Below are 26,176 nucleotides of genomic sequence, written 5' to 3'. Positions count from 1 at the left end.
TTAATGAGTGATTTGAGCAGCCAAGAGACTGGAAACTCCATGGGAGCCCTGGGAAGGCCAGGCCACCCAACACCACCTGCTGGGGCTGAGCCTGGGGCCCCACAGCACCTGTCTGCTGTGGCCCTGAGCCCCAGACCTCACAGCACAGCCTCATCATGGTGGGGCTGAGCGTGGGACTGAGCCCCCAGATCCTGTGGTGCAGGACCAAGCCCAGGGAGCAGCCCGCAGGGTCTGGGTGTGAGCCATGGGAGAGCACTCCACAGCACCCAGCTGCCTCCCAGCACCCATCCCATAGGGAGGGTGCCCTGTAGCACCCAGCTGCACGCTGCATCCCTCCTAAGGGGAGTGTGCCTATGGAATGTGGGGGTCTGGGAGCCCCCCATCAGCATACAGATGTGTCCTCCTCCTCCTCTTCTTCCTCCTCTTCCTCAGCTTCTTTCTCCTCTTCCTTCTCCTCCTCATTGTCTTTATCCTCATCCTCGCTATCAGGCAGCTGCCCCGGGGGAGCAGGGGGAAAGGGAGGATCCCAGTCCAGGTTGACGTAGGTGACAGCCAGGTTGACATAATGCTCACCRTCCAGCGTGGCCAGGACACGCTCCAGCTCGCCCACCAGCCCTGTGAAGGATGGTCTCTCCTCAGGCTCCGGCGCCCAGCAGTTCAGCATCACCCTGTACCTGTTCCGACACCTCAGTCAGTGCTGGCAGCCCCCCGGGACAGCCCCCTGCTGCCCTGCCCACCTCCAGCCCCACTCACAGGGTGTCGGGGCAGTGGGAGGGCTGTGGCAGCCGTCTCCCCTGCAGCAGGTAACGGGCCATGTCGTAGGGATCCACCCCGGCGTACGGTGATGCCCCACGCGTCAGCAGCTCCCACATGAGCACCCCGAAGGACCACTGCCAAGCACAGAGCTGCTGTGAGCATGCAGGCAGGACGGGGATGGGGGACGGGGAGGGGGGCCGTGCCTACCACATCCGACTTTGTGGTGAATTTTTGGGTCTGGAGGCTCTCCAGCGCCATCCATTTGACGGGCAGCTTGGCGTGGCGGTGCTGCCGGATGCTGTAGTACTCCTTGCCAAACACGTCCCGTGCCAGACCAAAGTCAGCCACCTTCACCGTCAGCGTCTCGTCCAGCCTGCAGGACACCGGGTTGAGGTGGGGAGTCCTGGGAACCCGCACGTGGTGACCCCATGGCAGAGGTCTGGGGGGCACAGCCACACTCACATGCARTTCCTGGCTGCCAGGTCCCGATGCACAAACTTCTTCTGGGCCAGGTACTCCATGCCCAGGGCCACCTGCAGCCCGAAGCCGATGAGCTCCTTCATTGTGGGGCTCTGAGAGATGGGAGCAGTGAGCAGGGGGATCTTGGCACCCACCACCCTCCACCCTCCGGGGTACCCCCTACCCGCTCCTGGGTGCGGATGAACTGGCGCAGGTCCCCATGGCGCATGTAGGGCAGGACGACAAGGGGCAGCCCGTGGCGGGGCAGGCACACCCCCAGCAGTGAGAGCACCTGCGGGTGGTGGAAGCTCTTCATGAGGATGCCCTCGCGCAGGAACTCCTCCACCTCCTCCAGGTCCGTGATGCCTGTGGAGAGCTGAGCTGTGGACACTCCGCCCCTGTGCCATGGGAACAAACRCAGGCACGGGCACTACTCACGGTGCAGAGATTTGACAGCGCAGTGGAGCTCCCCCAGCACTGGGTCCGTGTAGGTGCCATGGTAAACGCTGCCAAAGTGCCCTGCAAGGACAGGTGGCACAAAGCTGGCACCGCACACGGCGAGCAGGTGATGACACAGCCAAATCGGGGTGCAGAGTCACCTTTGCCGATGACCTGGTGGCGGTGGGTGACGAGCCGCTCCTCGGGKATGAGGATGTCCTTCACCTCCTCCAGCAGCTCTGGGCGCAGATCCTCCAGGCAGCAGGATGTGGCCCTGAGCAGGGGCATGGGGGATCCGCCGCCCGCTGCACCGGCGCTGCCATTGGCACCGGCACCAGTGATTCGTGTGCGGGGCCCCACAGGGCCGGGAGTGCCTGCCGTGTTCAGCACTGCGGGGGCAGGCAGAGGTGAGGTGAGGGCTGGCAGCACCCAGCCCCCYGCCACCCACCAGCGACAGCCACTTACCCAGCACCTCTCTGTAGTCGACGCCGGGGCGCTGGGTGGTGACAGGSGGGTCGCTGCGGCCGGGCTGCGCCAGCAGCTCCAGGTTCTCCGTCCCTGCGGGGAGCAGTGGGGTGGGTGTGGGTGGGGGGTGGCCTGGCAAGGTGCTGGGGGGCATCAGAGTGCCCGGTGAGCACGGCACTCACCCCGCCTCTTACTCCAGCGCCAGCGGAACAGCACGGCGGCCAGGATGCAGCAGACCAGGAAGGTGACGCCGATGCCCAGGGTCAGGCTGGCGACCAGGTCCAGCGAGGTGGGGGGGGSCAGCACCCAGCCCAGCGCCTCACAGGCTCCGTTCACACAGATCTGGAGGAGCAGGGGCTCAGCAGGGATGGGGTGGGGGATCTGGGGAGGGTGGTTGCCCACCGGGGGGGTTCGTACCTCCACGGGGGCCCCAGCGGGGGGCAGGCGCAGCTCGCGGGGCAGGCGGCACGTCACCTCGTTCTTCAGGACATTGGGGTGGCAGTCCCGGCCCCCCACCGTCATGGTGATGTTCATACAGGTGGCCACGGCATCCAGCCCCAATTGCTGCCCGGACAGAGCACCGTGAGCCCGGGGGTCCCGGCAGTGGGACCCCCTAYTCTGGCTCACCGCACTGCCCCACGTACGTGCACCTCGATCTCATCATCGCCGGGCTTGAGGCGGAGGCGCCCGCCCTCCTGCTCCAAGGGGAACACCTTGGGCCGGGAGTAGTAGCGGAGGCGGAACAGCCAGCGGCCGTCGGCGCCGTCCAGCAGCACGCTCAGGTTCCCCAGCACCACCTCCACCTTGCTCTCGAAGGGGAAGGCTGGACCGTGGCACAGCAGCCGCTCCGGTGCCAGCGGGTCCTCACACTCCTGCGGGCAGGGAGACGCTGAGCCCCGGCACGGAACGGTGCCCAGGGAATTGGGGCGGGCTGGGCAGGGCCGGGGGGCGATGGCCTCACACCCCGGTGCTTACCGTGGCTTGGGTTATCACACCAGCGGCTTCAAAGCGGATCTTGGCGCGATACACAGAGTCCAGGTGGGTGCCGATAACGGTGAGCAGCGAGCCCCTGCGGTGGGCAGGGATCAGGGCCCGGGTGCACACGGTCCCCAGGGTGCCTGCGGCTCCCAGCACCTCATCCAGCCCAGCCAGGGCTGGCCCCCACCCGGGTTACGGGAGCCCTGCACTCACTCAAAGCTGCAGCCGGGGACGATGGCGGATACAGCGGGGTCAGGGCGGTACTGGAAGGGCAGGGGGGCCGGGAACTCCTCCCCGTCGATCCACAGGGCCACCCGGGCTGCGCCCAGGCCACCAGCGGCGGGAGCCGTGCATCGGATCGTCCCGTTGCCCTGCCTGGAGACACGGCAGCCGTGGCCGGGGGAGCAGCCAGGACTGCAGGAGCTGCCCGTGCCCGTCCCGTGCTGGGGACGCCGCGGTGCCGGGTGGGGCAGGGCAGGGCCGTACCTGGGCTGCCCAGTCAGGGCACACTCGGAGCCATTGACCATCACCCGCCAGCTGCTGCCCGCCGAGAGGTGGCTGCCATGGAGTGAGAGGTGGGTGCCACCCCCCCGAGGGCCAAACGGGGGGTGCAGGGCACTGACGTGGGGCTCCTGAGCAGAAATGGGGTCAGTGGGGTGGGTGAATAAGTCAAGCCCCCCCGATCCTGCCAGGGGCTCTGCCGGTGTGGGACCGTACCRCAAAGAGGAAGCCGCCGAGCGTGGAGGAGCCGTCGACATGGAAGCCGGAGGGTCTGGTGGGTTCCTTCACCGTGAGCACCACCTTGGCCGGGCCCCCCACTGCTGCCGGGCCCCCTGGTTCCAGCTCACACACCAGCACATCCACGAACTCCTTGCGGCGGGAGGTGGGCAGGGGTCTGTGGGACAGTGGTGGGGGATCAGCCCCAGGCTGGGGACAGCCCCACACCCCTCTCTGTTGCCGGTCCCTCCCAGCAGCACCACACACCTGTAGCTCTCACTCTCCTCTGGCAGCACTGTGCAGCCTCTTCGTCCCACTGTCACCCGGTAGGCACCGGGGGGGCTGTGGCTGGGGTCGGGATCYGAGTGGGAGCGGAAGGTCATTCCGCAGAGTGTCACCCGTGTCCGACCCCGCAGCGGGGCACTCCGGGGGTGGAACTGTGGGAGAAGGCACCTGTGTCACCCCAAACCCCAAAATCCGGTGACTCTTGCAGGTCCAAAAATCCCCTTCTCTGAGAGGCACAACGCCCATCTCAGGGAGGGGTCCCACCACATTCCACCCTGTTTGCCACGTCCCTCCCCATCCGAGCGCGTGGGAGGCGTGAGGAGCGGGGGGACRGCGGCGCAGACCTACGTCGGTGAGGACGGGTGGGCAGCTGTCCCGCACCCAGGGGCCGGCACACTCATCCCGGCGCCTGCACCCATCCCGGCACCAGCCRCAGCCCGTGAAGCGCTCGGCCCGCAGGCAGCGCTGGCACGTGGAGAAGTGTCGGCAGCCAGGGCCRGTGACATTCAGGAGCCACACCTGGGGATGGAGAGTGGAGGTGAGGGGGACACACGGGGCTCCGTGCCCGCCCTATGCCCCTCAGACCCCCCACTCACCTTGGTGCCAGCAGTGAAGAGCAGTGAGTGGCTTTGCAGCCCCATGGCACCTCGCACTGGCACTGGCTCGCCCAGGGAGAAGTTGGACAAGGTCAGGAGGTAAGAGCTGGAGCGCTGGAGCACCATCTGCAGCAGGGCAGAGCAGAGGGCTGAGCACACCCCTCAGCCTGCCAGGACCTGCCATCCCACCCGGTCCCCCATCCCACCTGGAAGATGCGTCCCTCTGCTGTGCCCAGGTGGGCCACAGTGACGTCTCCCATGGCGGTGACAAAGATGGAGGTGAGGAGGACGCCTGTCAGCTGCCCGTTGAACAGGTCCACTTTGTGGGAGGCAGCGGGGATGAGGGTGGGCTGATCCCAGCAGCTGGTGTTGACCACTGGTGCCGAGAGGTTCACCTGCGGCCGAACTTGGGGTGGGTGACTTGAAGCTGGCCCTGGCACCCTGACTCCCACACCCTCACAGGTAGGCACCAGCTTGCACTGTGAGATATTTTGGGGCAGTGCCAGATTGCTTAAGTTCCCTCCAGGCTGGGAAAATTTTGGGGAAAAAAAACACGTCGGCAGGCCCTCCCGCAGTCCCCATGGCGTCAGATCCTGCCCTCCCCTCCCACCCCATCTGGATATAGTTATTCGTGCTGGTTTCACAGGATGCACGCTCCAACCTCAGTCCTCCCTGACCCCCGGAGCTCAGCAAGGGGCTGGGGTTGAAGAGGGACACCACGAGTCACAGGATCCCCACTGGATGCCCCCAGTGCACTGGGCTGGGGTCCCCTCTGGGCTCGCCCTGCCTTGGTGTGAGTCAGCAGCAGTGAGCTGTCTGCTCCGTGCAGGAAGAGGAGGGGATTTGGCTGCACCTTGTCGTGCGCCTGGCTGAGAACACCAAAACTCATGTCACGTGCTGGGATAAGGGGGGCCCTGCCGGGGTGCCCACCCATCTGCATCCTGGCCGTGCCGGGGCTTGTACCTGGGACACGGTGTTCCTGCCCCGCGGCTGCGGCAGACGAGGAACCCTGGTGACTAATTGCACTTCCGCCTGCGGTTTATTTGCCCAGAGAAGGCGGTGGCTGGGCCTGGGGACAAGGCAGGAGCAGCCAGCTCCTCACACACTCACTCTGCGGAGCACGGAGAGCCTGTGGCTTTCCYGCCTCTCCCACATAAACAGGCTGGAGAGGGTGGCTGGGGTCCAGGGACAGTCACCACGGGGGCCAGAGTCGAGGCTCCCAGGCAGGCCATACCAGGAGAGGAGCTGGCCCAATGCAGGACATGTGGCAGTGTGCCCATGTACCGGCACTTGTGCCAGTCAGGTGAGGGGCTCAGCAGGATCCCTGACCGTATCTGGCCTCCTCGGTGCAGYTGGGGCTGCCGGAACACAACAACCCCTGCAGCAGCTGGTGGGTGGCTGCTGGGCTGACTCACACCTGGGTGATACTGCTCTCCCCCTGCCCCACCCCACCCCACCCCACCGCACCATCCATCCCACTCTACCAGTGCTTCCCAGCATCCTGAAACCACTTTCTCCCATCCCAGCCAATCCCCAGGGCCCCTGGGCCAGATGTGCCGCAGGGTGGAACACTCACATTGTGTGGGCAGTACTCCAGTGGCTGGAAGAAGCTGAGGCCCCGCAGCAGTGGCTGGTGCCCGGTGCCGCAGCACTGGTCCATGCCCTCCTCCATGGCCTGATTGAGGAGGCGGAGGGGGAAGGCGCAGACGGCCGAGTTGTCCCTTGGCACTCGGCTCTCCGGCTGGCTCTCGGCGAAGGCACCGAAGAGCACCGTGTCGGTGTCGTTGATGCCGAGGTCGCGGGCCAGGCGTGCACCAGGGCGGGCAGCGTGGGCTGCCTGCAGCACGTTGTAGGCGATGTCCCTCTCAGCATCCTCCTCGCCGCTGCGTCGGCGCCGGCGCTTGGACTCGAAGCGGCAGTCGAGGACGAGCTCGCGGTAGCGGCGGAGGTCGCGCTCGTGGGCGCTGAGCCGTGCCAGGCGCGTGTGGTACACTGCTGATCCCGGCCGTTCCGGCTGCACCGTCAGGAAGTAGACGTGGTCGCCGTCGGCAAAGGAGTGCACGTAGTGGATAGTGTAGTTGTCGCGGTACTGCGGCAGCACCGTCAGCCACTGGAAGTCATTTGTAAAGCCGTCCAAGGTGCCCTTCAGCCGTCGGACAGACACCGACTGCGGGCTGTACTGCGCTGCCACACTGCTGTTGATGGTGGAGCCGAGGTAGAAGTCRGAAAAGTAGGAGGTGGCCACCACAGTGGCAGTGGTCCCCAGCGGGCTCACCACGCAGTCGGAGCAGAATGCAGGGCTGTTGCCCATGGCTGAGTACAGGCAGTGCGTGGCTGTGATGGCCACCTTACCATCCTGCACCTTGAGCTGGTGCTGATAGCACAGCCCGTGCTGTGCCGTGCCGCAGCTGTACAGCCACGGCTCCAGCGGGTCCAGCAGCAGCAGGACGTTGTCCGTGTCCTCAGGGCCACCTGTGGTGGCTGGGCATAGGCGACAGATCTCACACCTGGTGCTGCCCACTGGGCCAGTGACAAGGATGGAGAGAAGGCGCAGYTCAGGGCTGACCAACAGGATGCGATTGCGGACGGCCACAAAAATGGCAACCGGGCCATCAGAGTCAGTGAAGATGGCAACATTCTGGATAGGGCTGCCCGCATCAAAGCTGGGCAGTGTGTAGGGGACAGAGAAGTTCCTGGTGGAGCTGTAAGGGATACGGGGGCACTGCCAGGTGACAGCACCCAGCGGGGCCAGGGCGAGTAGCAGCCAGAGGCATGTGCAGCACAACAGGCCCATGCTGTGCGCTACTGCTAGTGTAGGGTTATCGACGGTGCTCAGCACCCAGCAGGCTCAGTACGYGTGGAAGATAGGGCACCATTGCATCTGCCAGAAGGAAAAAGGAAGGGTTTTACCCACTGCTTTTAGGTGAGGACCCTGGGAACAGCCACAGCCGGGTGTCAGTTTGAGGTGCCAGGGCTCCCAGGGGCCAGATGATGATGGGTACTGCCGAGGGAGGATCAGTCACACCAAACCTCTTCCGAAATACCATGAGTGGGAGGTGATGCCAAGCTGCCTGTGGCAGAGGGACAAATCCTGCCTTCTGCCACCTACAGACGCTGCCTGTCACCCTGGGGCATCTCTGCCCTGCAATAACCCCTTCCAGGGACTGGAATAAGGACCCTGCCAGCCCCCGGGACAGCAACGGGGACTGGGTATTCCTGCGGGACTAGGACAAGGCCCCCGCCAGTCTCCCGGGACCGAGCCCCCGAACTACCCCCGACCTCCACCCCCGGCCCCGCCGTAGCTCACCGGGTCCGGGGTCTCCACTGGGTMCGGCTGCCTCCCTTCCGTCCRGTGCGGTCCGATCCGMTCCGCTCCGCTCCGAGCGGTGCCGGGCGGCGGGGCGGTCACCTGGGCGCTGCCGTGCCGTGCCGGGACAGGGCGGAGCGGAGCGGGGCCGGGTCGGAGCGGAGCGGGCGAGGCGGGACGGCACAGGGCGGAACGGGGTGGGCGGGTCCTGCCCCCGCACCGCCCGGGGCTCCCCGAGGGCCGGCACCGGCACACGCAGCCCGGGGGGACGGGGGTGCTCGGGGGAACACGGAGATCGGAGTAGCCGGAGGGTCGCTGGGCACCCCCGGGGGGACAGGCACGGGTGGGACTCGGGGCCGCTGATCGAGACAGGGGTGCCAGGCTGGCACAGTGCCTCGGCTGCCCGCTGCAGGTCCGGGTAGCCGTCGGGGGATCCCCGTGGCTGTGAGGGGGCTGCCAGCAGCATCCCTGGGTGCGAACGGGGTACCCCTCGGGTTCATGTTGGTACCCCTCGGCCCCTCTGCAGCAGCCCCCAGCCCCACTGCCATAAGGGCGGTAGATCCTCGCCACAGGGAATTGAAATTGCCGCTTCCCCAGAGTTCCCGTGCTGGCACCGCGTTTGCCGCTGGCTTCCAGGCTAACAGGGCAGCCTTTGTGRGGTGCGGCAGGCTCAGCACCCGAGTTCCCAGCTGGGAGAAAAAAGCAGGGCTGGGGCAGCCACAGCTTTGCGAGAGCATCTATGAGGGTTATTTCTGCCGTGCCCGTTCTGTGTCTCATGTCCCCTTCCTCTCCGGCTGCTCTCAGTGGCCAGAGGGGCCAGCACCTCTGGGACTGACTGCTGTTCTTAGGGATGCGGGAAGATGCTTTACATCCCGATTCATACGTGGACTTGCCCTCAAGTGCCCTGCTGTCCTCGGACGCCGGGGTCGTGGATCCCAGCTTTGCACATGGACTTTTCCTCCAGGTGAGCAGGGCGCTGAGGACTTTGGTCCCAGGAGAGGCTGAGCCTGCCGATAYCCTGTGCCTGCCGCCCGGCCAGCCCCGGCCCTCCCAGGCTCCCGCCCCGTGTTGTGCAACGCCCGGCAGTTCCGCTGGCCCCGGGCTTTACCCAACAGCTCCTTCCTCCGGCTGCGCCTCTGCTCGGTTTCGACATTAGCTGGCCCCGGCCARCTCAGCCCGGGGATTTTGCCGTTCCCAGTCTCCAGCCAGCGCCGCCTCCTACCAGCACAACCCCGSCGGCTCCGCACCACTCCATGGCTGCTTTCCTGGCTCCCAGCGGGTCCCCGGGGCTGGAYTGCACCGTACCAAAACTCGGAACAAACTTCCCACCCAGTCTGGTCATGTCCCCCACTCCAGTGGATATACAGAAATGCAACAAGACTTAACTTAGGGTCCAGATAAYGTTTATGAGCAAAGACAAGCAATTACACTCTGGCAGGAGCATAAATACAGGAGCAGATCCCTATGCTAGCCCTGCCGGATCCTTCCCAGCTCCCTCTGTGTCAGCCCGATGGCTCTGCCCCTCCTCCAACTCCTGTCCCAGCACTATTCAGACAGCCCCAAAACATGGACTTGGGCAGCTCAGCCCCATACCAGTGCCTGGGGTGGCTGGGGAGGTGCAGAAAGCTCAGCATAGCAGGCTCGAGGGGCTGGGTTTGGGGGACAGGTGCTCCTGTGCCAAGGGGAAAACCCTCCGTGGGCTGGGGGGCACCAGGACCCTGTACCAGGGGTCTCCAAGGAGCTGTGCTTGAGCTGCCCCTTAGGGTCCACTACCCACAGCCAGAGCCATGAGCTCACAAGCACTCTGATGGACACCTCGGCTCTCGAGCYGCTCTGTGTCCCTGTGGTGAGGTGGGCAGGACCCTGCTGTCCCAGCTGAGGCAGGCTGATCCACCCTGCCTGCCAGCATCCCCAGGGACAGCCATCCTTTTCACAGCCACAGTGGGAAGGGTCCAGGCTCATACAGATGCCAAGGGGCCAAACCTGCTCTGGGACTGCAGAGGCTCCCTGGCACTTCGCAGGTCCAGCTCCCCCAGGGCAGGGAGAAGAGCAGCCTGTGCCCCAGGCCAGTCCTGTGCCTGCCTGGGCAGTGTCACCTGCCTGGGCAGTGTCACCTGCCACCTGCAGACCCAGCAACACAGGGGTCCCCTGAGTGCTGCCACATCTCCCCGGGGATCCCCACCCTTGGCACAGCCACAGGATGTCAGGGAAGGGAGGTGCCAGGCACAGGCAGCAGGACTCAGGGGCTCTGCTCCCTGCCAGTAACCTGGGATACCGGCAGCCCCACTTCGGGACCCCCACAAGGGATGGAGCTGGGGACTGCAGAGGAAGGGCAGCCCCCCAGCTGGGGCACTGCCTGCAGCTGAGAGAAAGTCCTGCTCATCCCCTTCCCTTTCCCTGTGCACCCCATCTCTAACACCCAGGTTGGACAGTACCACGGGTGGGGTTTCYCTGTGCTCCAGGGTCCCACCATGCCCTCTCTCCCCTGGACACACGGCCCAGGAATCCCTGGGAATGGGCTCCCCAGCACAGCGGGGGCTCTCCCAGCTGGYTCCATGCCCTGGGTGATGCCCATCAGTATGTCTGGGGCGTGAGGATGAAGAGTCGGTCTTCCTCCTTGCGGATCCACTTCATGAGCTTGTTGACAGCATTGATGGCGCCAGCCTTGGTCCCCAGGGGACTGTAGCATACGTAGAGCTCAAAGGCATTGGTTACCTGGGAGAAGGAGCAGGACACATGCTGGGAACAGGAGTGCACCCCCACCCAAGTGCAGCCCACTTGGGGCTGGCACTCCATTTTCCCCCTATGGGCTACCAGGAATGGACACAATGGGTTCCAGTGCAGAAACACGAATTGGCAGTGGGGTATCCTAAATGGGTGGCATCTGGTTTGTTTAGAAGTGGGAGAACCAAACCCTGGGATTTGCCCCCACAGTGGGTTTTCTCCACCGCACTGATTTCACGACAGCCCATGGCACAGCCCTTGGTGCTGGAATTCACCAGCTCCCACTGCTAYCCCTGCCTGTCCCTCCCTCACATGGGGGCAGGCTCATCCCCAAAAAGGCCATGCAACAGGCCGGGGTCCTCCCTGAGGACCCTGAAGTTGGTGCTGTGTAGTGTCACCACCTCCTTTTCCCACCACACAGGACCAGAGAAGACAGGCTCGCCAAACCCCACCAATGGCCTTACCCATGCCAGGAGGTTCTCGCGGGGGCCTGTGAAGTAGATGTTCTTCAGGGGCCGTGAAGAGTTGTGGGCCCGACTGTGCAGGTACTGGTAGAGCCCCAAGAGCCTCTCCTTCTCCTCCTCCTGCACGTAGGGAGCCTCAATCTCAGGGCTGCAGGAACACAGCACCCCGTTAACCCCCTGGAAAAGGGGCTTGGCCCATGCCACATGCCACAGCCTTGGCCCAGTGGTTCCCTGGGGCCTCACCTGGTGAAGAGCCCAGAGCTCTTGGACTTGTAGATGAAGTGCCGGAGGTCRGGAATGCCCACCTGGGCGACGCTGTAGAAGGGGGTGCGCAGGGCCTCTTGCAGAGCGTGGTGCACCCCCCGCCGCCGCAGGCGCTCCTGGAAGCGCCGCTTGCAGTCAGACACGGTGAAGAAATCCTCACGGTCCGTGGAGACCAGCAGCAGGCACAGGTCCATCTCCTGCTCCAGGTAGGAGATGTGGGCGTGGAAGAAACCGCTGGAGTTGAATTTAGGGAGGCAAATAGGAGTCCAGGCTTCACCCTCCCGAAAGGAGGAAGAAGAACTGATGAGGTTGAAGAGCAGATGGAGGTCAATGGGGTGAAGGAACTGATCCTTCTTCCTCACGAGAGACACCAGCTGGTTCCCAGACAGCAGAATGGAGAAGACCAGGCTCTTGGCCTTGGCCTGCTGCAGGCTGCTGCTGACAGCGTCCCGGACACTGGCAGCCAGGGGCAGGCAGCGCACGGCGCCCATCAGGAAGCTGGGGTCGTGGGCCATGAGGTCCAGCAGGTTGTCGGTGATGCGCTCGGAGCCAGCCAGGAGCCGGCGCAGGTCATAGTTCTGCTTCTGCTGGAAGATGTGGTTGAGCTGGGTCCAGGTGAGCAGGCTCAGAATCTGGTAGTAGATGTAGAGCAGCTCGTGGGCAATCTCCTGCTCCGACTGCCGGGTGCGTGCCACCGCCACCAGCACCAGCGGGCTCCTCCGCACGAAGACCACCTTGTAGCCATCTGCATGAGACGGAGTCCCCGGGGGGCCGGGGACAGAGCTGTGAGCCTGGCTTCCCGGGGTTACAGCCAGGCTGCAGCCTCTCCCCCCAGCAACCATCTACCCCTGGGGACAGCTAAACRTGGCCCGTGGKGGCAGGTGCACGGATGGGCAGGCCRTGACCCCCTCATCCCACYCACCCCCAGGGCGGTACCTGCATGGATGGACCGGATGGCATTCTTCTCGGCCTCCAGGAAGGACACCAGGGCCATCATGACGCCCATGGTGCTGGACAGGGCCTCCTCAGAGCCGTAGCGGGAGTACACGGGCTTGCCCGCCTCGCTCAGCACRAAGACGTGCTTCCGGTGCATGCGCCAGGCATCCATGGTCACGTCCTCCTCCTCCTTCCCCGACAGCACCGAGTCACGGCGGGTGGTCTGCGGGGATGGCTCCAGCTTCCCCTCCTTGCCYGGCCTCATCTCCTCCTCCAGGTCCAGGGCTATGCCCGTGAGCTGTGTGCTCAGCTCGCTGAAGTCCTTGCTGATCTGCTCCATGCTGCTCTGCTCGGCCGGCTCCCCCCGCCTCTCCTCTGGGCTCCGTGCYGCAGCCGCCCCGTCCTCAGGACTGGTTAGGTCCTCGTAGGAGCGGGTGTGCACGAACATGGCTCCCTCCTGGCCCGCCCCTGGGAACAACGGTCCATGCAGCATCTGCCCACGTGTCCCCCGCGCTGGGGGCGGGATGCAAAGGGGACCTGCCTCCTCTCCCCATCTCACAGCACCCCATGGGTATGTGTCCTGCTGGTGGGGAGTCATCAGTGGGCCCACCTCCCRCTGCCCATGGGATTGTGGAGGTCGGTCCCAGCCCTCACGAGGAGCAGCTCTTTCCCCCCTTGCTCACCCCCTCGGTGAGCTGTGCTCCATACCTGGCTCCGTGCCCTGTGCCAGCCCCGGTGTGGGGCTCTCGGACCGCTCCGCGTGCTGCCCATCTCCTGGCGCCAGGGACCCATTGGGCACTTCCCAGCTTTTCTTCTTGTGGACATCCGCAGCCATTCCTCAGGGCAGGACCTGCGTGTGACCCACAGTGTCACCCCTGTGTCCCCTCACCCTCAAAGTGGGCCCTGAAATGCTCTGTTCTCCAGCGGGGCCAGGCCAGCACCCGCGGCCCGATCCCGCTGGCTCAGCAGGCAGCACAGAGCCCTGGTGAGACGTCAGGAAAGCCGCTCTAATCCAGCAGGATTTCCTCTCTCACGCAGCCCCAGCTCTTTGCAGTCCCCTGGCCCCGGCACCTTTCATCCAGGCTTGGCCCCGATTTCCCCCTGAAAGCTGCTCAGCCTCCCTGTGCCGTGTCCCGGCAGCGAGGGGGAAGGGACACGGCCCTGGATGGGGCTTGTCCCATACACCTGAGATCCCAGAGGCCTTGTGTTTGCAAAGGGAGGGGTTTATGACCCTTCTTGGCCTGTGGTAGGTGACTGCGATGGGACGAGGCTGGTGACCTCCTCCTGAGCTGGCACAGATGGCGTCACCTGGGGAGCTGGGTGCCCTCTCCAGCAGAGGCCATGCCTCCAGCCCGCTCCTTCCTTCCTTYCTTCCCTGGGGAAAAACTAGCCCAAAAGTGAGCACAGGCAAAAGCCACAGGAGGCAGCAGGCTGGCCAGGAGCCTATGCCTCTGAACCCGGCTGCTAGGGAATTTCATGGAGCCCCAGCTCTGCCCCGTGCTYTAGAACACCTTCTGCTCCCAAACCCAATCCCACCTAGCACCGCACCAAGGGGAGCTGGACCCCCGCCCCCAAGTCCTGTGACAGCCCCGGAGTCTGCCAGGGAGTGGATCAGGGCCCTGTCCTTACCTGGGGGAGCTCATGGAGAGCCCCCCAAAACCTGTGACAGCTCTGGAGGGTGTTGGGGAGCTGGTCAAAGCTCTGTCCTCCCCTGGGGGAGCTAGATCCTCCCCCTGCAAAATCCTGTGAYAGTTCTGGAGAGTACCGGGGAGCAGGTAAGAGCTCTGTCCTCATCTCGGGGAGCCTGTAACAGCCCTGGAGAGGGCCGGGGAACTGACCGGGGTCCCGTCCTCACCTGGGGCAGCCAGACACCCCACTAAAATCCTGTGACAGTCCTGGAGGGTGCCGGGGAGTGGATTAGGGCCCCATCCTCACCTTTCCTYCCCACTCCGCTGACCTTCCCGTGGGCGAGGCTTACCTCGGGACCCTCCCCGGCCTAGCACAGACCCACCCCGGTCCTTCCTCCCCCCAGCACTGAGGTGTCACCACTCCTGCAGCCCCGACAAGACCCAGGCCCGGGATTCCCCTAAGGACAAGGCGCAGGGACCCACCTCTGCGGCTCCTCCCGGGGCCGCCCTGCAGCCCCCTGGGCACGGCCTAGGCGGGTCGGAACAGGGCTCGGAGCCGGCGGCGGGCGGKCACCTCCCGCCCTACCCCCGGTCCCGGCCCCGACCGCGGCGACACCCCCGCCATCGCGGCGACCCGCCGCGGGGCATCATGGGAGTTGTAGGCGGTGCGCTCTGGGGGGAATCATGGGAGTTGGAGTCTGAGAGCCTTGAGGCCACGACCGAGAGGGGGCGGCAGGGACGGGACGGCAGAGACTACAGTTCCCAGTAACCCCTGCATGCCCGCGGAGTTGGGGGAGCCGGAAGTTCCGGGTTCTCGCCGTGGCGGCCCTGGGGCCTGTGCGAGGCGGGAGCGGCGGAGCAGGAGGASGAAGAGGAGGAGGAGGTGATGAGGGTCTCCTGGGAGATAAAAGGGGTCGCCTGAGATAAAGGGGGTTTCGCTCAGGGGGGTCAGAGGGGCGAGGAGTGTCCTGAGAGTCTCCCGGGGTGGGTTTGTCCGGGATAAAGGAGGGGAGGCTGCGGAGTCCATGAGGATGGGGGATGTCTGTTTTGGGGTCACGCGAGGTGCGGGGATGGAGTGAGGCTGGGAGCGGCCGGTTGCGGGGCCTGAGGCAGCARGTCCTGGCGCTGTGGGCCCGCRGCTGCGTGCTGTGGGCTCCATGTCTGAATGAGGACCCCACGCCCCAGTGGGATGTCGGTTGTGAGGTTCGGAAGCTCTGCCCCTGGCTTAGGATAAGAGTATCCCACATGGTAGTTTTGGGGCYTGCCACGTGTATTATTGTCAGCAGTTTTGGTATTTTTGGGTATCTCCGTGTTGTTCTGAGGCCCTGATCAAGATTAGGGCCTTTTTTGCACCAAGTCATATGTGCGTCCGTCTCAGAATGCTTGTGGTTGTAAAAGGGGTGGACCAAAGTGGGCGGGATTCATGYTGGGATGCTGAGGGTTCTGATGGGAGCTGTGTGTTAGCAGATGTAATCCCGAGTGATGGACTAAATGGGATTTTGGGCTGTAAATAAAAGCTTAGGTGGAGGCAGGATGTGGTCTGGCTCTGGTGGAGGCCAGGTAAGGCAGTGGCCAGGAACAGCTGGGAGTGGTGACAGTGACATCCCAGGCTGATTTTTAAAACAATTGGCACCACTAGAGACTGGTTACTTTTGGAAATACTGCCGGAGGTGGAATCCACTTTTCTATCGCAGCAGGGTGTTTGTGGTGTGAGAGTCATTCCCAACACTCCCTGGGTGGGAATGTGCTTGTGAAGTCCTTTGAGACAAGCAAGGTCAGGTTAGTAATGGAGTGGGGTGTGTGCCAGAAATTCACCTAATTGTCTCTAATATATGTTTTTAGAAGCATCATACAGATGAAAAGCACACACATCCCCTTTTTTAAAATTAAAATTCTCCAGCCTGATACCCATCAGAGCCAAAATGATTCCCTCTCCCTTCACTTTCACATCTCAATGACATGTTTTTGATATTTCTTCTGAATTAGGGATCTCCAACTTTACTATTGGATATAATTGGCTACTTCCTTGGCTACTTGCAGTTTCTGTAGCTTGAGGAAACGTTTTCTCTTGTACCTCCTGCAGTACTTAAATTTCACAGAGGCCTTTTCCTTTCTTCAGCYTTACAAAAGCTTAACTGGGTGCAGAAAGTTGTTCCCCAGCAAACTGCTTCCTCTGTTCTCATGTGTAGTTCTATGTTTGATTTCCTTGTGCTYTATAAATACTAAGTCTTGGCAAAATCTGTTTGGAGGGAAGCTGTGAATATCGGAGTATTTTKCTGAAAATAGCACCCAGTCTGTCACTAATTACCCTTCTCTCCCCCATATTTGGAAAAAAAAGTGTGAAGTTGGGTGTAAATTGGTGAGGAGATGCTTGAGGGCTGTGTTGGCATTTCCCACTCTGCCCCTTGATCATGTCTTTGTTTAGTCCTGAAGAAGCCCAGTTGCTTAGCCTGGCTCGGCTGCACAATTCCCATGATCAAAGCCATTATTTTACGATCCTAGGATATATATTGGAATAAGAGATCCAAGAGTTTGCTGCCAGGCTTGGCACGTGCAGTTTGGGAAGTGCAGTCAGGAACCTCCCCAGAGTTGTCTGGGGAAGCACTGGGGAGGGCAGGGGCACGGTCATGAGGAAGTCCTTGGGTGTAATTGCCAGGGAGCATCTGGAACTCYACCAGTCTCTCCTGGGAGGGCTGTGTGACTACCAGTTATTGGAGGAATTAAAACCACAGAAAAGCTTCCCCTTGCATAGTTGTGCCGTCTGTATCTTCAATGGAGCTGAGGCTTTGCCTCCAGGAGGTAGAGTCAGCTGGGATAGGAGGAGGGAAAGATGATGCATATCTGCCCTCCTGATTGTTCAGGGTAACTGTAACAGCTCGTTATTGTCCTAAAGGGCTGTCGGTCTGGGCTCTTCGAGTSGCTGCACCATTTCCATCTCCTCAAACACTTGATTGTGACCAGAGTGGGACAGAACTAATGGATGCACAATTCCAAGGACCTAGGTGTATTTTTGCTGTGATTTACTGTTGGCCTGGGGTGTGTTTGGCAAACAGCCTCACTCACACTGACCTGTCTCCCAGCATCTACCTATGAGCTGGGAGGTGGGAGCTGAGCTGGCAGGTACCTGCCTGTGGCAGAAGGGTGAATCCTCATGGTGTCTCATCACGGTGTGCTTTTTTTGGAGCAGTTGTGGCAGGGTGTACCTTCAGGAGATCTTGGCATCAGTGGAAGCCAGGCTAAGACCCTTCTGTCCCTGTCCTGCAGTTTGCTGTCACCTTGGTTTGTGGGGCTGTGTGCTAAAGCATATCACAGAAGTGACCTGGGTTAAATATAACTCTCYTGTGAGGGTCATCCATGGTGCAGACCCAGAAAAGCACAAGCTGGCACCGCTTACAGCYGGTGCTTTGCCAAAGGCAGAGGCGGGGAGCAAATCAGGCTGAGTGGAGGCTGTCAGAGCCACTGTTTCTCCCTGTGTTATTGAACCATGACCTCACACTCCTGGACATTGCCACATGGCTTAGTGGATCTGTGCCAGGCTTGATAGCTGTCCAGTAGTGTTTTTTCCCTGTCTGAGAATTTGGATATTCTGTCTAAACAGGTCCCAACTGGCAAGGGATTTTATTTTTATTTCTTTAAATGTTGGTAGGGTTGTTGACTTAAGGAGAACTGGAGTGGGGGAGGGAAGTCCAGAAGGGAAGAGCAAGAAACACCAGGTCTGTGGGCTACAAAAGATCATGGATAAAAGGACTGGCTGATGACAGAAACCACCTTCCTTTGCCTGCCCTCACCATGAAGGGGGYGCAGTCTTGGTGCTCTTAGATTCACCTCCCAGAAAGATGGAGGAAATACTTGGGACCAGGGCGATTATTTATCAAGAGTCCTGTGAAAGGTGAGCAGGCTGGTACTCTCAGGCTTCAGTGGCCAGTTGAATGAACCTATTTCTTTGGAAGTGATGGTGGGGTAGATGGATCAGCRGTGGTTGCACAGTTGCCTTCCTCAGCCTCTGCATTCTTGGTTTCTGAGGCAGCCAGAACCTGCTGTCCCTGGCTCCCACCTGAGCCTTCCCTGGCAGGTGGTGGACCCTGGCAAGAGCATGTACTCTGTGTTGGCACAGCAGCTCCCTCAGCTCCTTGGCACAGGCAGCTGCCAGCAGCAGCATCCAGGGTCGCTCCCTGGTGTAAGRTCTGTCATAACCTGCTTTGCCAACCTGCCTCTGGTACGGCAGTGCTGACCTTTGGAAGGCAGAACAAACAGGACTTTGTGTGCTCTTCTTTGATGAGAGCTGCTGTAGCCAGGCCTGGCAGTGACTGTACTGTCCTCTGTTCCCCAAACCACTGGGGTTAAATAATCCAGCTTTGGAACAGCATGTGAGCCCTGGATCTCCCAGTCTTGGTCTGATGGCACAGCACCCCTCCTGCACCACTGCAGCTGGCTTGGCCAGAGGGTTTGAGGCCATGAAGTTGCCATCTCCCTCATCCCCCTCATTTTTCTTCATGCTGTGCTACAGCCTGGTTTGTTGGGTTTTTTTTGGGTTTTTTTTTTTTTTTTTTTTTTTGGAAGGCGGAAGTATTTCCTGTTTCAAGTCCTGGCTTTGGTTATTGGCAGGAAATCCTCACCTTCTCTGCTGGTGGGAGGAAGTGGATGAAATTTTAGATTTCTGTTGAGGCAAGTGTTATTTGCGTCACTCCGCTTGATGAGGGCAGCGTTGGAGAACAGTGCCTGTCATGATTTATTGGCAAAACTTCCTCTGTTATCTACCTACTTTTGAGGGCAGAGTACCCATGRTAGACCAAGAGTGGTGATCGTTTCCTTGAGCAACAAAGAGCTTTTGGCAAAAATAGTTTGGATTAAACATTAATTGCAAACTGTTGTTCGGCAGCGGTCCTTGTTGTTTATAGATGGCGGCGTTCTCACATTTCTAGCTGCACCCTGAATAGTGTCAGACAGCACAGTATGTTGGAAAGTTCTATGTTAATCAAAGCAGATATCAAATTGTTTGCCCACCATATTGACAGTTTGATTTCAGGAGTCATTTGACACTTACAGATTTGAGTGTGGAGAAATGCAACGCTTGAATTCATTCATGCCTGAGTGTGCTCTTGTATATTTGAGGATCCTGATCAGATATTATTCACACCCCTTCTAACCAGCAGTGTTTTTCTCGTGTCATGTTCTTTGCCTTGTGGCTTATCATCATGTTATTTATTCAACAGGTTGTGGTGTCYTGGGTGGTGTTAGAGTGAATTAACCATTTCTGGAAGCCTACTAGACAAGATCAAAATGTGGGGAGACCATCGACAAGGCAACAGAATGGGGTCTTTTCGGTAAGCACTTGAATGTACAGTTGTTTCAGGAACATTCTTAAATACAATAAGCCATGGGAGCACTCTGTTTACTCTTCTGGTAGAGGTTGTGAGGTCTGTGTGGAGCTAGTTGTGATTGCCAAAGAACAGACAAGCTAATTGATGGTTTTTGCATCTCTGTGAAGTTTTTAATTTAGTTTTTAAACAGCCTGTTTTAATATTTTGGTTCCTTCTCCACACCACTTTTTGTAGTGATGCTTAGTTTAGCTGTTGTGAGCTAAGGTGATGTGCCATATGGCTTTTGGTATGTACTGTTAGCACCTATAAGAGAAGAAAATAAGTTCAGAAATACTTGGCACATTCATTGCACACACGATTTTACAAAAACTTTGAGAATTTAATTATTTTCATTAGGCTAGTAAGTGCATACATAACAGAATCACAGAATGGTTTGKGTTGGAAARGACCTTAGAGACCATCTTTTCCCAATCCCCTGCCATTGGCAAGGACACTTTCCACTATCCCAGGTTGCTCCCTGTCCAACCTGGTYTTGAACTGTTCCAGGGATGGGGCATCCACAACTTCTCTGGGCAACCTGTGCCAGAGCCTCACCACCCTCACAGGGAAGAATTTCTTCCTGATATSTAATCTAAACCTGCTCTCATTCAGGTAAAACCAATTCCCCATTGTCCTACCACTACATATACTTACAAAAGTCTGTATAACCCTGTATACTCCTTCATAAGACATTTTGGAATGTCACTGCAACTTTTCTAAAGATTCCTGTGCAGCTGACCTGCACAGCATGATATTTTGCTTAGTTTGTGTTCCTCTGGCTGTTACTGGGGCCTGTGTTTGCAAGAGACTTCTGGGTATAAAAATGAAGCTACTGAAATCTAGAATTTTCCTTTGTTGTGCATAATTATTTTATCCTTTGCTCTTGTGTGCACCTCAGTTTTTTGAAAATCAGTGTAATAAAGGTACTGTTCATGGCATGCCTTAGGTTTTTGCTGTAARAATACTTCAAATAATTGTCTACTGTAATGTGTGGAGAAAGCTGATGAAAATCAGTATACTCCAGAATGAGTACTAACACTGCTGATGAGGGAGTGATTGTGTCTTGTGATGATGTTAATAGTTCCAGACATCACCTGTTCTGATGTTTTAAAGTGGATTTTATTGGCATTATTCTTAATGTATTGGGTGAGGAATGCTGACTTGGTCAAAAGTTGACTTGATCCCAGTTTGGATTGCTGTTTTACATGGTGGTGAAATGAACCATGTAGCTTAGGAAATCTGTGTATGCTTTGACTAATCTTGGTGAGTGATTCTGTAGTGAAACTCGGAGTACAACATAGCTTGCTGTAGTTGCTAAGGAAATGTCCACTGCTTTGGGTAGCATTTGCTGTTATTTAAGGTGTGTTGATACTGTATTAYTCTGTTTCTTAAAAAATGTATTGGAGTCTTGCTTAGATGAAAAATCAGATAGATCCATTTCAAAAGAAAAAAAAAGGCAAACTCCATTGGAGATTTTAAAAAACTGCCTTAAAGAGGAAGCTTCTTCCTGAGTGTTTTTGTAGAGATATTGGGAGAGCTCATAGTGGTAGTGTTGTGAAGTTGGTGTAAGACAGTCTGGAGGCATGAGCAGAGGGACATCTTGGATGCTGATTGTTGGCATAGTCCTGTGAGGCACCCTCAGTGTCTGAACTGATGGCTTTCAGAATTTGCCACTTTGGATTCCAGCACAAGGAAGCATGAATGAGTCTTAGTAGTATGTCAATAAAGCCTGTTTGGTAACCTCTGCTTTCATGTGCCTCAGGATGATGTGTTAACTGTTTCCATACTGCCTGGAGAGCTTAAGCTCCTGGGYTCCTCCCAGGCGTGTGCTGGTGATGCTAGTGAACCAACACACCAGCTGCTGGCACCTGGACAGCTGCAGAGCTGTGTGCAGTGCAGGACTATGTGGATTGCTACCATCATTAACCCATTAATGTTGCAGGTATTTCCTGTTGAGTGCTTCTGGAAATTGTGCTGAAATGGGAGCACCCAAGTTTGCTTTCTCACATCTGTCGTATGCTGCCTCATCTTAAACTGCCAAACATCAATATCTTCTGCGGATCTTAGACTGTTACACAGCTCTATAAAAGTTTAGAGAAGAATGTGCTGCTGTGTAGATTTCAGACTCTTAAGCACGTTATGAATAATACTGTCTTTATTTCTACAGTGGGAGCCAAGAAGAAAGGTTTGCTCCCGGGTGGAACAGGGAATATCCTCCTTCCCTTGATAGTCTTGCTCAAGAAAGACACTCTGGCAACTTCTCTGGCAGAAAATCACTTCCTTTTGGTATCCAGGCACTCTCAGGCCTCCTCAATCCTCAGTTTGCCAACAGAGAGGAACCTTCTTTCAGCTATGGAGCTAGAGATGGACCACGTAGTGACTTCAGAGGTGGGGAGGGACATCGTGATTTCAGGGGCAGGGATTTCCCACCATCTGACTTCCAGGGCAGAGACGAGTCTCAGATGGATTTCAGAAGTAGGGAACCMCCTCCTTCTGAGTACAGGGGCAGGGATATGTACTCTGGAGACTTCCGGGACAGAGAAGGGCCCCCAATGGACTTCAGGGGTGGGGATGTTCCTTCAGGGGACTACAGGAACAGGGAYACGTTCCGTATGAACTACAGGGATAGGGAAGCACATAATATGGATTACAGGGGCAGGGACGAAGCTCCATCGGACTTCAGGGGAAGGGGATCTTACGATTTAGATTTCAGAGGTCGAGATGGGCCTCATTCAGACTTTAGGGCAAGAGACATGTCTGAGTTAGACTACAGGRGCAGAGAACATTCCTATTCAGACTTCAGAAATAGGGATGTACCTGATTTGGACTTCAGGGGTGTGGGCGCCTCTGATCTGGACTTCAGAAACAGGAATGCACCATCGTCAGATTTCAGAAATAGGCACAGGTCCCGATCTGATCAGGATTTTAGGAGCAGAGATGTGGCTCCTCCCATGGACTTTTCAGACAGGGAAATGCCTCCTGTGGATCAAAGCCTTGTAGACTTTAGGCACAACCAATCTACTGTACCTTTAGCAGAAAGAGAGGGCTCTGGTTTAAGCACCAGCAAAAGAGACGAGTCTGCACTTGGTTTAGATAGAACTCCCTTTGGTAGCCAAAAAGGAGAATTTCAACACTCGGAAACACCAGCCAGAGAAGAGGAATCCTTGGGACTGGGTCTTGAAGATGACACTTCGCACAATTTCCAAAACAGCCGTGGACCTCTTTCTGCTCTTCAGGATCAAGAGGAGCAACCTCAGACCTTTGCTAACAAGCAGCAACAGCAGCAGCTTTCTGGGGGGGAGCAGCAAAGATCCGATTCTGATCTTGGGTTAAAGGGTGAAGGTGACCTGGATTTCCTCGGGAGGCAAGATACAGACTACCGGAACATGGAATATCGTGATGTGGATCACCGGCTGCCAGGGCAGCAGATGTTTGATTATGAACATGGCAAGTCCTTTTCAGAAGGAAAACCCAACAAAGATTCTAGGCCCTATAAGAGCCTTCAGGTAGGTGGTTTTGTCAGTTGCTGTTTCTGTTGAATGTGTGTTGGCCAAAGAATGGGAGGAGTTGGGAAGGAATCTTCATCCATATCCCACTACCTCAGTTCTGTTCTAATTCACTATCCTTCTTTGAAATCATTCTACTCCAGATTATTTAATGGTCACCCTTTCTATCTCAGAAACGCTTCTCAGGAGAAGTGTTTAGAATTTCATTTAGCAAATGAAAGTTCCTAAATATGTATGATTAGATTTGGTTCAGAAAGTCCCCAGGTTGAAAATGGCCACACAGAGGGTGTTGGGGGAGGTGGTTACAGATAAAAATTATTTTGTTATTTTTCCCCTGGGTATTGCTTATGAGCAGTATCAGAGAGAAGCTCTTGGCTTGTGTGGGTCTGTCTACAGCTGCTCTCGTACATACTKTGTTTTCCTTCAGAGTTATCTTGGAAATCTGAAGGTAGTGATAATTACTGAGTTCATAACTGTTACTGAATTTGAATAACTACTATTAAATTTGAATCTCCCAGTGATGGAAAGCAGAAAGATATGATCAGCCCGTTTTATTTTCCTGGAGCTAGATCTTACTATACTGCTCAGTGAGCATGTGAAGTGCTCCTCCAGAGCTCCCTGAATCTCAAACGGGGGTTAAATCCTTTGATTCAGGATGCCTATGGGCCTTTGCCTTTGAATTATCCCCTGCTTTCTTTTGCTACTGCTTGTGTATCTTGTGAGCCAGCATCTCTCATATGTAAAACCCATCTTGATTGTGTGAACTCAAGGACCAAGATTACCGGACCTGCCCCAAGTATGTGAAGCCAAGCAAGCTCATTCGACTAGGAGGAGTGCCTGAAACTGCCACAAAGGATGATGTAAGTGGGATGTTTCTCATCCAGAAACTTCTACTGAGTTTCTAAAGTACCACTTTTAAGTTCTGGTTAATGTGGATCAGATGGTCTGTCATTTTCCCCAGGGGAAAATCCGGATTTAGATGTCACTGCAATATTACCTGTTATCTGATTATTCTGGGTTTTGGGGGGTTCTAGAAGTGATGAGTTTTTCTGTGGTTGCATGTGGGGTGTTGATAGCTAGAAGCCTTGACTCCAGACTCTGCGACATGCCTTACTTCATCACTGCTTTATATATATACCAAATATTGTTGCTACTATTTTGGGCTCAGAAGACATGTAGTGTCTAAGTGAACTTGTTTGTTCTTAGTTACTTGAAATTGCTTAAATGAGRTCTTACAAAGATGGAAGAGATGTCTGCTGCTCCTGCTGGTTTTAGTAAAAAAGCATAAAATAATWTAGGCTACAAGGTGAAAGTAGCTCCATTTCCTAAATCTTCTGCTGTGAATTAGGACTTTAGCTTTGGGTTTTTTTTGTTTGTTTGGTGACAATTCCAGGCATGAGAATCCATACACGCAGCAGATTTTGCTAGGGTTAGCTGTAGCTATCAGCTTCTGAGGCTTGATACAGGAGAACTCACAGCAGGAACTTTGTCCTTCAGAGGATGATAAGACTCAGAACAGTTGCCCTTGTACTTTGATTTTCTTAGAGGCAGTAGGACATCTTTGACCTTAAGTAAGCATCCGAGTTGAACTGTCTGGCTGAAACCAGCATAATAAACCTTTGAACAGTTCAATTGTGGTGTAAATGGTGCTCACTTCTTCAAACGAAACTCAAAAATACTTCTCAAAACTCGGTAACTGTTCTCACGTACTTCTGGATCTTAATTAGGAAAGTGTGTCAGTTCGTAATAGACTTAACCTAGAAAGAAAAGAACTCTTGAAGAGAGAGAAATGTGCATTAGCAAGTACCTTGGCTTTGGAGGTTTGATTTTGGAGATGAAGTGGATCTTGTTTTTCCTGTAGATTCTCAACGCTTTCCGAGGGCCTGATGGGACACCTGTGAAAGACCTGCGACTGAAAGATTATAGCTCAGGTGAGAATGCTTTTCCAGTGCTTCTAGTTTCAACGTGACARTAGGGTATTTTTTACATCAATACCCTCTTAGGCAATTTGGTTAAAGTCTTACATGCCCGAATTGCAAGTATTTTTGAATGAAAATGCCCACTGAGTTTTGTTTGTCCACTTGTCCTCAGAATTGATGGCTCTACTCACTGCTGCCTCAGAGGCAAAGCCTTTGTCCAGCTGCCTCTGGAATGATGCAGGAGCAGCAGGAAGATAGCTCTAATAGCTGTCAAGAGTAAAGCCATTGGACAGCAGGTTAATTCCTCCACAGTATTTTTTTTAAGCTATTACTAAATCCTTTTGGATTGTTCTAAATCTTGTTTCTGAGGTGGTTTTATTGTGGCACAAGTGCTGTACAAATCGTGTCCTCAGGAAACCTGTTCCATCCTAACATTTCTCCTTCAGTAACCTGAAACTGGTACCCTGCTTAGGTACGAATGCAGGTTAAAAAAAAAAAAAAGACAAAGTAAGTTTTATAAGCAAATATCCAGATACTGGGTCTGGATGCTCTTCCTCATTCAAAGAAGAAAGTGCTGCTGTACTTCTGATCAGTGTGTATAGGATTCTGAAGAAAGAAATCTTTTACAAGGCTGCTTTGTGAGAAAGTTGTACTGGAACAAAGATGTGCGATGGTAGGAAGGGTGAGTCCTGGGAGTTGGTTTGGATACTACTAGTAGGAAATACCTGGAAAATGGTATTTGATTTTAATTTTTTTTAAATCTAGGAGAGCAGATGCTTCTACATTCATCAGTACGTTTTCTTATTTCCAGTATGGGTTGTATGTGAAGCAGCTGTAATTCTTGGTGTTGATACATTATATAAAGGCTTCCGATGTGTTTAATAACTGGGGAGAGAAACTGGGGCAGTGGGGTATTTCTCAAGTGTATTTTTGTTTCTGGAAGCTGTCAAAGGAGATTTCACAACCTTCTCAGGAACCTTTGAACTAAAGAACATCCCTGTGTCACGTAATCTGGCCCAACAAGCAGGGCTTAAGGGRCACAGTCAGTCTTTCTTGCTTCTTTTCCTGTTTTCTAAGCATAGTTCAGCATGGCTGTCGTCACCCACACAGCACTGACTGCAACACAATAATTGCAACACGCTCCTTTCTTGCCTGTGCTGATGTGATTTGTCAGTTGTTGTGCGTTTTTTCCTTCTGAAACATGTCACTTCAGTAATAAATCAACTTGAACTGGAATTTCTTCGTAAGTCTCTTCCCATGTATGYTATTAGGACTTACTGCCCTCATTAGAGAGCTGCTGTTTCTTCCTTCCCATTCCCCATTTCAAAGGCTGCTCAGGATGAGACACAGCATCTGAAGTTATCTGCAGAAGCT

General features: G+C 56.4%; 3 protein-coding genes across 4 annotated transcripts in view; 1 reads left to right on the top strand and 2 right to left on the bottom strand.

The window, feature by feature from the left end:
• On the bottom strand, positions 1–8,336 carry MST1R (macrophage stimulating 1 receptor). The gene is made up of 21 exons (XM_057368037.1): positions 8,002–8,336; positions 6,271–7,575; positions 4,901–5,089; positions 4,695–4,820; positions 4,447–4,617; positions 4,081–4,250; positions 3,814–3,991; positions 3,583–3,728; positions 3,310–3,471; positions 3,094–3,187; positions 2,763–2,990; positions 2,536–2,682; positions 2,301–2,460; positions 2,119–2,211; positions 1,815–2,042; positions 1,654–1,734; positions 1,400–1,581; positions 1,219–1,328; positions 964–1,129; positions 754–890; positions 1–674 (listed from the first exon to the last, which is right to left on the bottom strand). Exons 2-21 carry the CDS (start codon positions 7,486–7,488, stop codon positions 383–385), a joined length of 4,278 nt encoding a protein of 1,425 aa, XP_057224020.1. The 5' UTR covers positions 7,489–7,575; positions 8,002–8,336; the 3' UTR covers positions 1–382.
• Positions 8,337–9,393: 1,057 nt separating this feature from the next.
• On the bottom strand, positions 9,394–14,667 carry MON1A (MON1 homolog A, secretory trafficking associated). 2 transcript variants are annotated; one of them, XR_008965455.1, is made up of 7 exons: positions 14,501–14,667; positions 13,098–13,239; positions 12,390–12,857; positions 11,433–12,198; positions 11,190–11,337; positions 10,164–10,716; positions 9,394–10,122 (listed from the first exon to the last, which is right to left on the bottom strand). XR_008965455.1 is itself a non-coding variant. In XM_057368036.1 (6 exons), exons 2-6 carry the CDS (start codon positions 13,222–13,224, stop codon positions 10,576–10,578), a joined length of 1,650 nt encoding a protein of 549 aa, XP_057224019.1. In that variant the 5' UTR covers positions 13,225–13,239; positions 14,501–14,667; the 3' UTR covers positions 9,394–10,575. The 2 variants fall into 2 exon arrangements, 1 of the variants encoding a protein (XP_057224019.1); XM_057368036.1 differs by having other exon boundaries at positions 9,394–10,716.
• A 154-nt stretch (positions 14,668–14,821) lies between these two features.
• RBM6 (RNA binding motif protein 6) overlaps positions 14,822–26,176 on the top strand; it is a 57,680-nt gene continuing 46,325 nt past the window's right edge. Inside the window, exons 1-5 of the mRNA XM_057368035.1 lie at positions 14,822–14,900; positions 19,231–19,341; positions 21,545–22,883; positions 23,654–23,743; positions 24,745–24,814. Coding sequence (XP_057224018.1) covers positions 19,298–19,341; positions 21,545–22,883; positions 23,654–23,743; positions 24,745–24,814 — 1,543 coding nt within the window. The 5' untranslated portion in view covers positions 14,822–14,900; positions 19,231–19,297. The remainder of the gene's footprint in view (positions 14,901–19,230; positions 19,342–21,544; positions 22,884–23,653; positions 23,744–24,744; positions 24,815–26,176) is intronic.

This window comes from Malurus melanocephalus, unplaced genomic scaffold (genome assembly GCF_030028575.1).
Source record: "Malurus melanocephalus ecotype Western Australia unplaced genomic scaffold, MMel_1.1 scaffold_87, whole genome shotgun sequence".
Lineage (NCBI taxonomy): Eukaryota > Metazoa > Chordata > Aves > Passeriformes > Maluridae > Malurus > Malurus melanocephalus.
The sequence above is the reverse complement of the archived record's forward strand: the minus strand, read 5'-3'. Positions and strand labels throughout refer to the sequence as shown.